The 15,987-nt window shown below is 36.6% G+C and overlaps 1 protein-coding gene across 1 annotated transcript in view; it reads right to left on the bottom strand.

The window, feature by feature from the left end:
* Window positions 1-15,257, bottom strand: part of LOC307054833 (prorelaxin-like) — a gene marked incomplete at both ends in the record, with an annotated part of 30,456 nt that extends 15,199 nt beyond the window's left edge. The window contains 3 exons of the mRNA XM_079706713.1: window positions 9,464-9,765; window positions 14,750-14,890; window positions 15,047-15,257. Of these exons, the coding sequence (XP_079562839.1) occupies window positions 9,464-9,765; window positions 14,750-14,890; window positions 15,047-15,257 (654 nt within the window). The remainder of the gene's footprint in view (window positions 1-9,463; window positions 9,766-14,749; window positions 14,891-15,046) is intronic.
* Between the last annotated feature and the right edge of the window lie 730 nt (window positions 15,258-15,987).

The following is a 15,987-nucleotide window of genomic DNA, read 5'->3' as shown; positions in this document are numbered from 1 at the left end:
TAACCTTTAGGACTGGCTTTTTTCACTCACCCTAGTTCTGTGGATTTTCACCTAGGTTACTATATTCATCAATACTTGGTTGCTTTTACTTGCTGACTATTATTCCATAATATGTACCATGGTACTAATAATCTAACTTTATACCTTAATAAACTAGAAAAAGAACGAACAACTCAAAGCTAGCAAAAGGAGGAAAATAATAAATATTAGAGCAGAGATAAATAAAATAAGGAATAGAAAAACAATAAGAAAAAATTTTAAGGTAGATCTTTGTAAAGATCAACAAAACTGACAAAATGCTACTAGCTATATTGACAATGATAAAGAGAAGATAGATTACTAAAATCAAAAATGACATTGGAGACATTACTACTGATTTTACAGAAATGAATTATAATAGTGTACCATGAACAATTGTATGTCATCAAATTGCATAACTTACAGGAAATAGACAAATTTCTAGAAAAACAAAACCTCCCATAATGTATCATGAAGACATAGAAGATCTGAATAGACTTATAAACTAGTAAAGAGATTGCATCAGTAATCAAAAACCTCCTAACAAAGAGAAGCCCTAGACCAGTTAAATTCATTGGTGAATTCTACCTGACATTTAGGGAAGAATTATCAATAACCTTTCTCAAACTCTTCCAAGAAATTGAAGAAGAGACTCTTCCTAACTCATTCTATGAGGTCAGCATTACCCTGATACCAAAACCATGCAAAGACACTACAAGAAAAACTACAGACCAAAGCCACTTATGAATATGGAGGCAAAAATGCTCAACAGAATATTAACAAACAAAACTGAGCAGCATATTCTAAGGACCATATACCAGGACCAAGTGGGATTTATTCTTGGAATACTAGAATGGTTCAACATCTGAAAATCAATGTAGTACACCACATAAACAGAAATGACAGAAAAAAATCCACATGATCATCTCAATTGATGCAAAAAAAACTTTGACAGTATTCAACACCTTTTCATGAGAAAATACTCAACAAGCTAGAAATAAAAGGAATACTTCAACATAATAAAGGCTATGTATGAAAAACCCACAGCTAATATCATGTTCAATGGTGAAACACTGAAAGCTTTTCCTCTAAGATGAGGAGCAAGACAACAATGCCCATTTTTGCGACTTCTTTTCAACATAGTATTGGTAGTTTTAGCCAGCACAACTCAGCAAGAAAAAGAAATAAAAGCATCCAAATTGGAAAGGAGAAGTAAAATTTTCTCTATTTCTAGATGATATGATGTAGAAAACCCTAAAGATCACACACACACACACAAACTGCTGGGCTAATAAATGAATTCAGTGAAATTGCAGTATAAAAAAATCAACGCGAAAAAATCAATTAAATTTCTATACACCAACAGTGAACAATCTGAAAGGGATATTTTAAAAACTAGTCAATTTAAAATAGCATCAAAAAGAATAATATTTAGGAATAAACTTAATAAAGGATGTCAACGATTTGTACACTGAAAACTACAAAATATTGCTGAAAGAAACTAAAGAAGGCATAACTATGTGGAAAGACATCTGATGTTCATAGGTTGAAAGACTTAATATTGTTAAGATGTCAGTACTACCCAAAGCAATATGCGGATTCAGTACAATCCCTATCAAAATCCAAAAGATTTTTTTGCAGAAATAGAAAAACACATCCTGAAATTCATTTGAGATCACAAGGGACCCTGAATAGCCAAAACAATCTTGAAAAAAAGAATAGAATTGGAGGTCTCATACTTCCTGATTTCAAAACTTACTACAAAGCTACAGTAATCAAAGCATTGTTGTAGTGGCATTAGAAAGGACATATAGATCAAAGGAATAGAATACAGAGCCTAGAAATAAACCCTTACACATATGTTCAAATTATTTCTGACAAGGTGCCAAGACCATTCAATGGGGAAATGACTTTTTTTCAATAAATAATGCAGGAAATCTGGATATCCACATGAAAATGGATGAAGTTTGACCCTTACCTTATATCATATAAAAAATTAACTCAAATGGATCAAAGACCTAAATGTAAGAGCTAAAACTATAAATCTCTCAGAAGACAACACAGGGGAAAAACTTCATGACAAATGATTTGGGAATGCTTTCTTGGATGTGACACCAAAAGCATAGGAAACAAAGAAAAAATAGATAAATTTGACTAACACTTAAAATCTTTTATGCATCAAAAGACTATCAACAGGGAGAACTGTCAACCCTCTGAAACCTGGTGCAGCTGCTACTAGACTATCTGTGTGTTTTGAAGTTTCTGCCAAATCCAAATTGGAAAGAACATTTTTCATACAGATAATGCACAACATTGAAAGTTAGGCAACTGGTAAGTTAGAGCTGTTTTCCTACGGAGGAGGTTTGACTTCATTAAAAATGGTGGTTGTCGGGCTTCCCTGGTGGTGCAGTGGTTGAGAGTCCACCTGCCGATGCAGGGGACATGGGTTCGTGCCCTGGTCTGGGACGATCCCACATGCCGCGGAGCAGCTAGGCCCGTGAGCCATGGCCACTGGGCCTGCGCGTCCGGAGCCTGTGTTCCGCAGTGGGAGAGGCCACAACAGTGAGAGGCCCACGTACCGCAAAAAAAAAAAAAAAAAAAAAATTGGTGGTTGTCATAAAGAGAACATAGGCAAAACATTCTCTGACATAAATCCTACCAATATTTTCTTAGGTCAGTCTCCCAAGGCAATAGAAATAAAAGCAAAACGTTTAAGTGGGACCTTGTCAAACTTACAAGCTTCTCTACAGCAAAGGAAACCATAAACAAAATGAAAAGCAACCTACAGACTGGGAGAAAATCTTTGCAAGTGATGAGACCTACAAGGGCTTAATTTCCAAAATATACAAACAACTCATACAACTCAACAAGAAAAAAACAAACAACCCGATAGAAAAATGGGCAGAAGATCTAAATAGACATTTCTCCAAAGAGGACATACAGATGGCCAACAAGTACATGAAAAGATGCTCAACATCCCTAATTCTTAGAGAAATATAAATCAAAACTACAATGAGGTACCACCTCACACCCGTCAGAATGGCCATCATTAAAAAGTCTGCAAATATATGATACAGCAGAAATTAACACAACATTTTAAAGCAATTTTACTCCAATAAAAAATAAATATTAAAAAAAGGTCTGCAAATAAAAATGGTCATTATTATGGGTTGAACTGTGTGTCCCCCCACCCCCCTTTCATATGTTGAAGTTCTAACCTGTAATGTGACTGTATTTGGAGATAAGGCATTTAATGGAGATAGTTAAGGTTCAAGGAAATTGTAAGGGTGGAGGTGTGATCCTTGTAAGACAACAAAGAGACACCAAAGATCTCCCTCTCCCCATGCACTTGCAGAGAAGAGGCCATGTGAAAACATGGTGTGAAGGTGGCATCTACAAGCCAGGAAGAGAGGGCTCACCAGAAGCCAACCCTGACAGCAACTTGATCTTGGACTTCTAGCCTCCAGAATTATAAGAAAATAAATTTTGTTGTTTAAGCCAAAAAAAAAAAAAAAAAAAAAAGACTATCAATAGAGTGAAAGGCAACTCATGGAATGGAAGAAAATATTTTCAAATTACATATCGAAAAAGGTATTAACATCTGGAATATATAAAGAACTCCTACAACTCAACAACATAAAAACAAATAAACCAATTAAAATAGGTGAAGGACTTGAATAGACATTTCTCCAAAGAAGATGGCCAATAAGCACATGAAACGATGCTCAACATAACTAGTTGTTAGGGAAATGCAAATCAGCACAATGAGATTTCACTTCACATCCATTAGGATGGCTATTAACAAAACAAAAATAAGTGTTGGCAAGCATGTGGAGAAATTGGAACTCGTGGGGACTGCTAGTGGGAATGTAAGATGGTACAGCATCTGTGGAAGACAGTATGATGGTTCCTCAAAAAGTTAAGAATAGAATGATCATAGGATCCAGCAATTTTATTCCGAGGTATGTACTGAAAAGAACTCAAAGCAGGAACTTAAATATTTATACACCCGTGTTCATAGCATTATTCATGAAAGCCAAAAGGTGGAAACAACCCAAATGTCCATCAGTGGATGAATGGATAAAGAAAATGTGGCATATACATACAATGAAACATTATTCCACCATAAAAAGGAATGAATTTCTGATATGTGCTATAAGATGGATGAACCTTAAAACATTATGCTAAGTGAAATAAGCCACACACAAAAGGACAAATATTGTATGACCCTACTTATATGAGGATCTAGAGAAGCAGTTTCGTAGAGACAGAAAGTAGAATAGTGGTTACCAGAGGCTTGCAGGGGTGGAATGTGGAGTTTCTATTTAGTGGGTATAGAGGTTCTGTGTGAGATAATAAAAAAGCTCCAGACATGAATAGTGATAATTGCACAACAGTGTGAATGTACTTAATACCAGTGAACTGTACACTTAAAAATGGTTAAAATGGGGGACTTCCCTGGTGGTCCAGTGGTTAAGATTCCACGCTCCCAATTCAGGGGGCCCAGGTTCAATCTCTGGTCAGGGAACTAGATCCCGCGTGCAAAAGATCCCACACGCCGCAACTAAGACCCAGCACAGCCAAAAAAAAGAAAAAAAAAAAAACCTCCCACAGAGGTGGATGCTATTTTAAAAAAATCGTTAAAGTGGTAAATTTTATGGTATGTGTATTTTATCACAATAAAAAGAAATGCAAAGCTATAAACCTCCTAGAAGATACCACTGGAGAAAATCTGAATGATGTTGGGTTTGTCAATAATACCAGAAGCATGATTTATGAAAATATAAATTGGTAAGTTGGACTTAATTAAAATTAGAACCTTCTCCTCTATGAAACACACTCTTGAAAGAATGAAACAATAATCCATAGACTGGACAAAATATTTGTAAAACACATACCTAATAAATGACTGGTATCCAAAATATACAGAGAACTCTTAAAACTCAACAATAAGAGAACAAACATCCCAATTTAAAAATGGACAAAAGATCTAAACAGACACCTCACCAAATAAGATATACAGATAGCTAATAAGATGGATTTGAAAAGATGCTCAACATCATAAGGCAATTGCAAATTAAAACAACAATGAGATACCACTACCTATTAGTTTGGCCTAAATCCAGAACACTGACAGCACCAAATGCTGGTGAGTTGTGGAGTAAACGGAACTCTCATTCATTCCTGGTGGAAATGCGAAATGGTACAGCCACTTTGGAAAACAGTTTAGCAGTTTTTTCAAAACTAAACATATTCTTATCATATAACCTAGCAATTATGTTCCTTGGTATTTACCCAAATGAGTTGAAAACTTATGTCCTGCACAAAAAAACCTGCACACGAAAGTTTATAGCAGATTTGTTTATAACTGCCAAAACTTGGATGCAACCAAGATGTTCTTTAATAGGTGAATGGATAAACAAGCTGTGGTATATCCATATAATGGAGTGTTATTCAGTGCTATCAAGAAATGAACTATCAAGCCTTGAAAAGATGTGGAGGAATGTTAAACTCATATTACTAAGTGAAAGAAGACAATCTGAAAAGGCTATATACTGAGTGATAACTATATGAGTTTCTGGAAAGGCAAAACTGTGGAGACTAAAAAGATTGGTGGTTGCCAGGGTCTGGAGGGAAGGAGGGAGTACAGGGGATTTTTAGGGCAAGGAAACTGTTCTGTATGATACTATAAGGATGGACACATGTCATTAAACACTTGCCAAAATCTGTAGAATGTACAACACCAAGTTTGAACCACAGTGTAAACTATGGGCTTTGGCTGATAATGATATGTCAGTGTGGTTCATCAATCCTAACAGATATACCACATGAAACAAATGTACAAATGTTGGGGGGAAGCTGGGGAGATGAACCTTCTGTACTTATCACTCATATTTTCTGTGAACTTAAAAACTGATCTAAAAACAAATAATTTTTTTTAAAAACATAGAATGTACAACAAAGAATGAACCCTAATATAAACCACAGATCTTAGTTAGTAATAATATATCAATAATGGTTCATCAGTTGATGCAATTTTACCACACTAATACAAGGTGTTAATATTGGGGAAACTGTATTTGTGGATGAGAGGGCAAATTGGAACTCTATACTTTTCATTATATTTTTCTGTAAACTAACTAGAAATAGAACTACCATATTACCCAGCAATTCCACTCCTGGGTATATATCTGAAGAAAACAAAAACACTAATTCAAAAGGATACATGCACTCCAATGTTCATAGCAGCGTTATTTACAATTGGAAGCAACCTAAGTGTCCATTAACAGATGAATAGATAAAGAAGTTGTTGTATACACACACACACACACACACACACACACACACACACATACTACAGGAATACTACTCAGCCATAAAAAATGAAATTTTGCCATTTGCAGCAACATGGATGGACTTGGAGGGTATTATGCTAAGTGAAAAGTCAGAGAAAGACAAATACTGTATGATATCACTCCTATGTAGAATCTAAAAAATACAGCAAACCAGTGAATGTAACAAAAAAGAAGCAGACTCACAGATATAGAGAAGAAACTAGTGGTTACCAGAGGGGAGAGGGAAGTGGGGAGGTGCACTGTAGGGGTAGGGGAGTAAGAGGTACAAACTATTATGCATAAGATAAGCTATATAGAAATATTGTACAACACAGGGAATATAATCAATATTTTATAATAACTGTAAGTGGAGCATAACCTTTAAAAATTGTGAATCACTGTATTGTACACCTGTAACATAATGTACAGCAACTATACTTCAATTAAAAAATAATGTCTGTTAACTCAGAAATTAAAATGTTTTCAGTCAAGACAAAAGAAAGACAACTTTTTAAAGAGAAATATTAAATGTGCCCATGCACATAGCTGGTAAGTGCTAGAGCATTCCTACCCATGTCTACCGGATTCCAAAGACTTCTTTCTTTTTCTCATATCATTTGGATCCAACTCCAACTGGAGTTCATCTTAATGGTGAAAGTTAATAAATAAAGATTAATGTATTTGAAACAGACATTGTAGGTACAAGAACAGCAAGTATGAGCAAAGCTGTAGGTTGACTGATCCAATCTCCTTTCTAGACCCTTCTCCCTTGCCTACCTCAACTCTCTAGTCTCTAAGTGGTAGAAATTATTTCCCAATGTCTCTTGCTGGTAGTAGTATCCATGTGACACAGTTCTGGCTAATGTGAAGTAAGCACACACGTGGAGGTTTCTGGCAAAGCCTTTCCTTTTCTGATCCAGGCACTAAGCCTTCTTATGTCCTAAAATCTACACAGATCTAGATGTGCAGCAGCCATCTTGGGCTCATGAGGAGAAAGAAGTGCATAAGGAGGAAGGCCTATGTGTTAAGCAGAACTGACTGGAAAGGTGGTAGGAGCCTGCTGGCATCATTCAGTGTTGGATGTTCACTCCACAGTCTTCTTTGAAGCCACTGTTGTAGGGCTTTCTGTTATTTACAGGGAACACAATCCTTACTGATACATATATATAAACAGTGGGGTTTTTTTGGCTGCATTGGGTCTTCACTGCTACGCATGGGCTTCTGATTGTGGTGGCTTCTCTTGTTGCGGAGCACGGGCTCTAGGTGCGTGGGCTTCAGTAATTGCAGTACGTGGGCTCAGTAGTTGTGTCTCGCAGGCTCTGGACGCAGGCTCAGTAATTGTGGCGCATGGGCTTAGTTGCTCCACGGCATGTGGGATCTTCCCAGACCAGGGCTCGAACCCGTGTCCCCTGCATTGGCAGGTGGATTCTTAACCACTGTGCCACCAGGGAAGCCCCCTGAGTAAATTTTTTATATGAGAAATAAATTAAGCATACAAACATCAGTTTCTCATGAGAGTTTTAGGAGGACTTTAGCAGCCCAAGAATTAGATATCTTAAAGATGTTAACTGATTATCGTAGTATTTATAGTAGATGGTTAACCACAGACTGTCTTTGTAGCACTTAAAAAGTGATATCATCAGAGGTAGTGAATACAGATTCTTGGGCTAGGAGCCCTGTCTTCAGGGCTTTTGTGGAGAAGCAGATGAGGGACATGGGCCAGGGCAGGGTCTGGGGAGATGCCTCTTGTGTCTGGGGATGCCTCTTTGTCCTTTCTGGGCTGTAAGCTTCCTGGTCACTGCCCTTGTTCTCCTGTGTTGGGTTTTCCATTTCAGACAGTACTCTTCTAGGCTTTGTCCAAGGTGGCTTATGGCCTCTGAGGTTCCACAGCCTTTTATGAAGTTTTACAAGGTGGCCTTAGTTGGAGGCCTGATTATGATTAATCATGTATGGGAATTTGAAATATGGGAGTTGCTGTTTTAATCCTTTTAAATTCTATTTACAGACATATGATGGAGATTAAATTGCTATTTAACTGCACTTTTTTCTATAAATGCTGCCTAAAAATTTAAGTGTATGTAAATCAAAGGAACTGGCTAAACACTAAGATGATAACTCTGTTAATTTACTATACTAACAAGTTTTCATATCATTTCAGTTATTTTATTACAGAAATAGTTTGTAAATTCTAAAATAGCAAAGTATGTTCCCTTGCTAGTACAGTTTTTCTATAATATATGACACTGAATTGTTTATTCTCTTTTATATGTATTATATATTCATTTTTCTCCTTAAAAAATTATAATTTACTTTTTAGTGTTTTAGACAGTAGAATTAAGGTAAGAACCCTAGTTTGAAAAATACTTGAGTTTATATGGCCTCAACTAAATTAAATTGACTTAGGGTCCAATCTGATTTTTTTGCAATTAATAGTTCAGTAAGACACAAAAAAATATTTTTAAATCTACTAGAAAAGTTCAAATCTTGTGACTTCATATTCAATCTAAGAGTTAATGTCAATAAAAAAGTTTTGGTCCACTTTATGTACCTGGTGTTAGGTATTGTGTAAGTTATTTTTAAATTTTTATTTATTTTTTTGCTATTAAAATAATTCACTTGATATTAAGTTGTGAAAGAACATTTGGGCATTATGTTTGGAGGAAAAATGGTGACAGATTATAATTTATCAGATACAAATTTCAAAAATAGACTTGTCCATTCTCACTTTTGCAAGACATAGCATTTTACTAAGCTATCTAGTTCTAAAATTTTCTTTGAGTTATTGTGTGTGGCTAAAGTGATAAAGATTTTATTGTCATTTTAAGTTAGTAGCATTAAAAAAGCAATAACATAATTATATCATTAATAAAAAACAAAAATATCTTCTCACATAAAAAGTATTATTATCAGAAACTACAATAATGCAAGGGACATTTTCTTACACATCAAATGAAAAACCTAAACACTAAAAATAATTTCTCATATTCTAGTAATCAGTGGAGCAACAGAGGCATCAGTGAATGTGTCAGTGAGAATACATGTGAACATTAGATGAAATACACAGCTTCATCTCAGCATAATCTAGCAATATCTTTTCTGATACAACCTACTTGACAACATTTCTCACTCAGTGTCATACGGAACAGTCTCTTTTTTCGGGAATGTTTATCTAAGCCTAAGTTTTTTAATTCTGAAAGACTTTTGTCTTCTGCTTCATTTTGTCTATTAAGAATAATTTTCTTAAATTCTTCAAAGTTAAGATTTGAATCCTTTAATGCAGATTGTTGTAGCTCTCTCAGTGATGGCTGCCTCTCAGACAGTGTTGCCTTCAGCTCCTGTGGCAAATTAGGAACGAATTCCAACAGCATCTTTAAGGTTTCTGCATCTTTGGTGATGGAGGGTGGCATGATTTCTAATTTAAAAAAGAGGGGGAAGAGAAAAAATATTCATGTTAAAGTACATCAGGAAAACTATAAAATTTTGCATAGACACAAAGGAAAACATTGCCTCAATAGGATTCAACAATAAAAATCAGAATCAGAATCAGCAGGTGTCCTGATATCTAAAAAGCTTAGTTTATTATAGTTGGATAGGTTAAACAACATTACCAAAGTTCTGCTTTACTCCACTCGTACCCTTGTCATCTCTCCTCATGTCCCTTTAATGCTTTCACCATAGCACTTTTTTATCTCTGACACTTGAAGTCATCTTGATCCTCAAAAACACTCAGTTTGACCACAGATGAATTTTTATTACCTGAGTAATTTATTTCCATGACTAAGCAACTTCTGAGTTATGATAGTAATCCTTGAAAAGTATATTAATTATTTTAAACTATCAACTGTTCCATGGTGGCAAGTTACTGCTTCAGGATAAAGTTAAAAAGGCAAAATTTCCAACTGCTCTGATCTAGCAGGCAGGAGATACCAGTCTCTGATGCTCCTCATACATGTATTTAATAATTTCTCTTCCCTAGAGTATTTACTGCAAATCAATAATGTTTTACTTTATGGAGAAATGGGTTAAAAGAACACTAACCAACAAATCACTGACTATAAGAGATTTTTAATCTGTTGTGGTGTGTGTCTACTGACTACTGTGTATGGTTTTTGTTCCAATGTTGTAGATCATAAACTATGCAAGTTCTGTGTGTTGCCTAGGAAGGGAGCCTGGTCTTAAGTAGCATTCCAGGATTGGGTATACATGAAGGTTGAGACTTGGGCTGGGAACTTTCAGGGACCAGCTGACATCTTCCTTCTTTACACTCATTCAGTTCAGTTGAACATCCATTGATAGTTTCCATGTCTCTGGTTCTGCCAGATTAGAGATATAAATAAAAAGAAAACATCTTTCCTGCCCTCAAAAAACTTCCAGGTAAATTCTATCCTAACCTTACCTATCCCCATTACACAATTTTGAGAGTTACAGCACCAAAAAAAAGTTGAAACACAGATGAAGTTTAAATTATAGTGTAGACCTGGATCACTACTTGCTGTTTTTCATGGACAGCAAAACTGTCCATTTCAGCTTATAATAAGACATTCCTCCTGAAATAGTGGAAACAATGAGGTCAAGAGATAGAAATCTAAGCATGGAAAGTGGATTCCTGGGCAACCACTGATGCCTACAGATCAGAGAAAACCATGCCCCCTCACCCAGGCAGGAATGGTCTCGGCTTGTTCACTTCCTGAGTTCTGTAGCAAGGATCTCAGCCAACAACAAACTTCAACAATTGGAGTTTTCAGTGGAAAGAAAACAATACTCTAACATTTTATTTTTCCTCCCAATGTTTTCTCTCATTCAAGTTCCAAACTGGCAATGACAGATGAGAATTTATACCATTTTTTGGTAGTCAGAAATGTTCACATTTTCCCTCAGTAAGACCCTAAATTCAATTCAATCTCCTCATAAAAACTCTCCTTGCTCTAACTTAAACCTTCTCTAATTAGAGCTTTATTGAATACAATGAAAAGCTGGTTGTAACTTTCCATATACTTAAAGCCAGTTAATGAATCAGGCAAAACATTTGTAGTTTCTATTACATTTATTCATAGGTTGTTGTTTTTGGCACTTTTTTTTTTCAATTTAAAAACTTGTTATTTTGAAATACTTTTAAAGTTACAGAAAATTCACAAAAATGTGACAGAGTTCCCATATATCTTTTTTTTTTTTATTTTGGTAAGAACATTTAACATGAGATCTACCCTTTTAACAGAATTTTAAGTGCCCAATACACCATGATTATCTATAGGTACAGTGTTATAAATCAGATTTCTAGAACCAATTCATCTTGCATAATTGAAATTTTATACATAATTAGCAGCTCCCCATTTTTCCCTCCTCCCAATCCTGGTAACCACCATTTATTCTTTGCTTCTATGAGTTTGACCATTTTAGATACTTATAATAGTGGAATCAAGCAGTATTTGTCCTTCTCAGACAGGCATTTTTCAGTTAGCATAATGTCCTCCAGGTTCATCCATGTTGTTGCATATTTTAGGATTTCCTTTTTTAAGGCCAAATAATACTCCATTGTATGTATATACCACCTTTTCTTTATTCATTCCTCTATGGATGGACATTTAAGTTGTTTCCACATCTTGGCTATTGTGAATGTTGCTGCAGTGATTATGGGAGTGGTAATGTCTCTTCAAGATCCTGATTTCAATTCTTTTGAATAAATACCCAGAAGGGGATTGCTGATCATATGGTAGTTCTTTTTTTTTTTTCTGAGGAACCTCCACACTCTTTTCCATAGCGAATGCACAAATTTGCTTTCCCACCAACAGTATACTATACATGGGTTTCAATTTCTCCACATTCTTTTTTTTTTTTTTTTTTTTTTTGCGATATGCGGGCCTCTCACTGTTGTGGCCTCTCCCGTTGCGGAGCACAGGCTCCGGACGCGCAGGCTCAGCGGCCATGGCTCACGGGCCCAGCCACTCCGCGGCACGTGGGATCTTCCCAGACTGGGGCACGAACCCGTGTCCCCTGCATCGGCAGGCGGGCTCTCAACCACTGCGCCACCAGGGAAGCCCTCTCCACATTCTTAACCACACTTTTCTTTTGGTTTTTGATAATAGCCATCCTGACAGGTGTGAAGTGATAGCTCATTGTGGTTTTGATTTCCATTTCCCTGATGATTAGTGATATACAGCATTGCTTCTTATACCTGTTGGCCATTTGTATGTCTTCTTTGGAGAAATGTCTGTTCAAGTCTTTAGCCCATTTTAAAACCAGGTTATTAGTTTTTTTGCTATTGAGTTGTAGGAGTTCTTTATGTATTTTGGAAATTAACCCCTTATCAGGTACATGGCTTGCAAATATTTTCTCCTATTTCATAGGCTGCCCCTTCGTTATTGAGTATGTCCTTTGCTGTGGCAGAAGTTTTTTCTATTGATGTAGCCTCACTTGTCTAATTTTGCTTTTGTTGCCTGCATTGTACTCTTTATTAAAATTATTTTTTAAATTTATTTTGAAACATTTTGCAATTCACAGCAACTTTAGGTTCTGGAGTCTAAAAGATAATATCCTAATCAACCTGAATTCATACAAAAGCCTCCATTATAATCAGTATATTTTGGACTAAACTCTTACTAACATAGACTTCTTCTAATTAAAAATATCTATCTTGTTTTTAAAACGGTATAGTGAGTATTATTTCTGCACACATTGTGGGAAAATAATTTAATAATGTAAAAACAGATAGAAACTATCAAACAATAGAGGTTTTAAACCTCATGAATCACAGATTATTGACATGTACTTCCAAAGTGATTCTTAACTAGTAATTTAAACACTTCCCTTGATCCTCATTTGCAGACAATATTTTGTTAGATTATTTCCAGTCAAATTATGTACTGAGCAGTGACAAAGACAGTTCTTTAAAAATATTTTAAAATCACTATCCTGTTCTACAGAAATAGAAGTTTGGCCAAATATCTAGATAGGTATAAATGTAGTCAGAAAACCACTTTTAAGCAACAATCTGGAGACAACCTAAATGTCTACTAAGAATGGTTAAATATATATGGTAGATTTATGACGTGGAATACCAGAAAGAACTTTTAAATTATCTTTTTGGAGTCTAACAATGTGAGAAAATGCTCACAATATAATGTTAAATGAAAATGCAGGAGATACACATACCTATTGCCAAATATTATTATTGCTTTCCATTTCCTCATTTAATATAGATATTTTTATTTTCTCATTAAATTCACAGATTTTTTTCAGTCTTTAATATCTAATGGTGCTCTTCATTATTGTATTTATGTACATTTTTCAGTCTTTAATATGAGCATATTATTTATTCAGAAAAAGTGAAACAATGAAGCAAGTGCAATCTGGTCTTACCTACTTTGAATCAGTGAATTCCTAAACTCTGTGGTACTCTTCTATTAATATTATACAAGAAGTATGTAAAAACTTGCATTAAATAAATCAGTCTCTGACCAACAATGTAGAAAAGTTAGGTAAAAAACTTTATAATCATATTTTAAGTCCCATAAAAGGACAGTAAATGTACTTAGTGTGCACAATGATTTTACATGAGGGTCACTTATATAGAGGATATGCATATAGCCTATAAATATAGTTGTGATTTATCATAAATTGCATGTGTTATGAAATATAAAACAATTATTCATAATTGAGCTTGCCCTCTCTGATTTTAACATGACCCATTACAGTGATTAGACTAGGCTATACCTCAGTGAAAGTTTCCATTGTTACTTAAACTTAGCTTCCAATTTATCTTTATAAATGCTTTATAACTTAACAGTGTTTTTTTAAAAAAAATTCCAGATTTAATTCTGAGATCTTGCTTTTTTAAAGAAAATCCATTGCAGCTTCTAAATGCTTGAAGCATCAATCACGCTTTCTGCTTTGTTTGGCTGAAGGGCAAACTTCCCTTGACTCTTGTTCCCCTTCAGTTTCTCTTGTAGACCATCAGGCCCTTTTCTTTCTCTTTAATCCCTTCTCTCACACATGAACTTCAAGACTCAGTTCAAAGAAGTGGGAGGTTAGGTCCTCCCCTTTGGTGAAGTTAACAAATAAAAATAAAAGAGTAAGTTTTCGATGGCATGGGCCACAGCCGAGATTGCTTTTTTTTTTTTTTAAACAAAGGAGGGTCGTTCAATTTAAGGCCCCCTTTTATGTTTACACTTCAGGACCCTATCATAGGTCTCTGCCCTATGCCCTTTGGTGCGCAAATACGCTTGATAACCAGCTCACACCTCACTGTTTGCCCCCTGTCATCTCAAGTTAAGATGCCCTGTCCAGTTGCCCCATCCACCAACAAGCCTCCAGTCCTGCCCTCGGACTGATTCTCTGGCCTGAGTACGGATCCTCCGGGCTGAGTACGTCCCGCCTACTGTGGGTCTTTGAGCACTTACCTCCCTCTGTAGCTTCCTCCTTCTCCCTCCCTACCCCGCCACCCGGACTGCCAGGAGGTGAAGGTACCAAGTGCCTCTCAGGTAAGGCCACTTGCTGTTCCCGCTGCTTTCTCTCCCTGTGGTGAAATCCCGGGTGAAATCCTGACTAGAAAGCAAGTTACAAGGCAAAATCCCAAACTTTTAGGCACCGGCAGCTTCAGAGTCATGTGTGCCACCCTTCCCATTGCTCGGCAGCCGGACATCAACCAATGGGAAGTGCGGAGCGGCTGGTCGGGGGCGGGGGTTGGGTGCTCTCACCTGCAGGCGGTCCGGATCCCAGCCAAGGCTCCTCCAGGCTCAGAGCCGTTCTCCCCCAGGAGACCGAGCCACAGATCTCGACCCAGAGGCGGACTAATTCTCGGCCGCATGCCTTAATAAGGTCGTTCGTCCTCTGGCCTGAAATCTCTCTGGGAAGTTGACTCAGTAGCAGCCAGACCCCTAGCAGGTGGGACAAGAACAGGCGCGGCATCCTGGACCTCATCTCGTCTGCTCTGAGCGTTTTAGCCTTTCTCGAGATACTGCACCTGCTGTAGCCTACCGGCCTCCGTCAGTGTGCCAATCCTGGCCTTTAGGTTGCTTTCCCTGCCTGGCTCCACCAAGCTTTTATAGCCCTCTGGCTACCACTTAGACCTTGAGTCAAGGGTCCAAGCTCCACCCCTTTCCCCACCCACCTGTTTGAAATACCCCCTTCCCCCACCAGCTCTGTTTACCCTTACAAACTTTTCTCCATTTGCCCATTCTTCTGTTCGTGGCCCTTTTACAGTTGTTTGGGGGGTTTTTTTCCTCTCTTTTTTCTTTCCCTCAAACCATTTTGTATACTTGGGTAGGGTTAGTCAATATTTGAAGTCTTTATTATAAAGCTAGGCATGGCCACTGTGCTAAATTATATCAAGAATAAAATTGAAATCACCCATATTCTCACAACCCAGTGTAAGCCTTCAAATCTAAATAAGATTATAGTTAGATTAATTAATATTGTGTCTGGTATACCAGTAAATAAAAATATAATGAATGAATGGATATATCATTGACAAGAGAGGGAGAACTGGTGACTTTTTATCTAAATACTGGTGAAAACATTAAAATCCTCAATGCATCGCTTTAGGCTTGTATGGTATCCTAAGTTTACAATGCACTTTCTCCACTGACTTTCCTTGGACTCCTCTGGGACATAGCTTGATTGTAACCAGTTACTTGAG

The sequence above is a fragment of the Hyperoodon ampullatus genome, assembly GCF_949752795.1.
Source record: "Hyperoodon ampullatus genome assembly, chromosome: 6".
NCBI classification, from domain to species: domain Eukaryota; kingdom Metazoa; phylum Chordata; class Mammalia; order Artiodactyla; family Ziphiidae; genus Hyperoodon; species Hyperoodon ampullatus.
The sequence above is the reverse complement of the archived record's forward strand: the minus strand, read 5'-3'. Positions and strand labels throughout refer to the sequence as shown.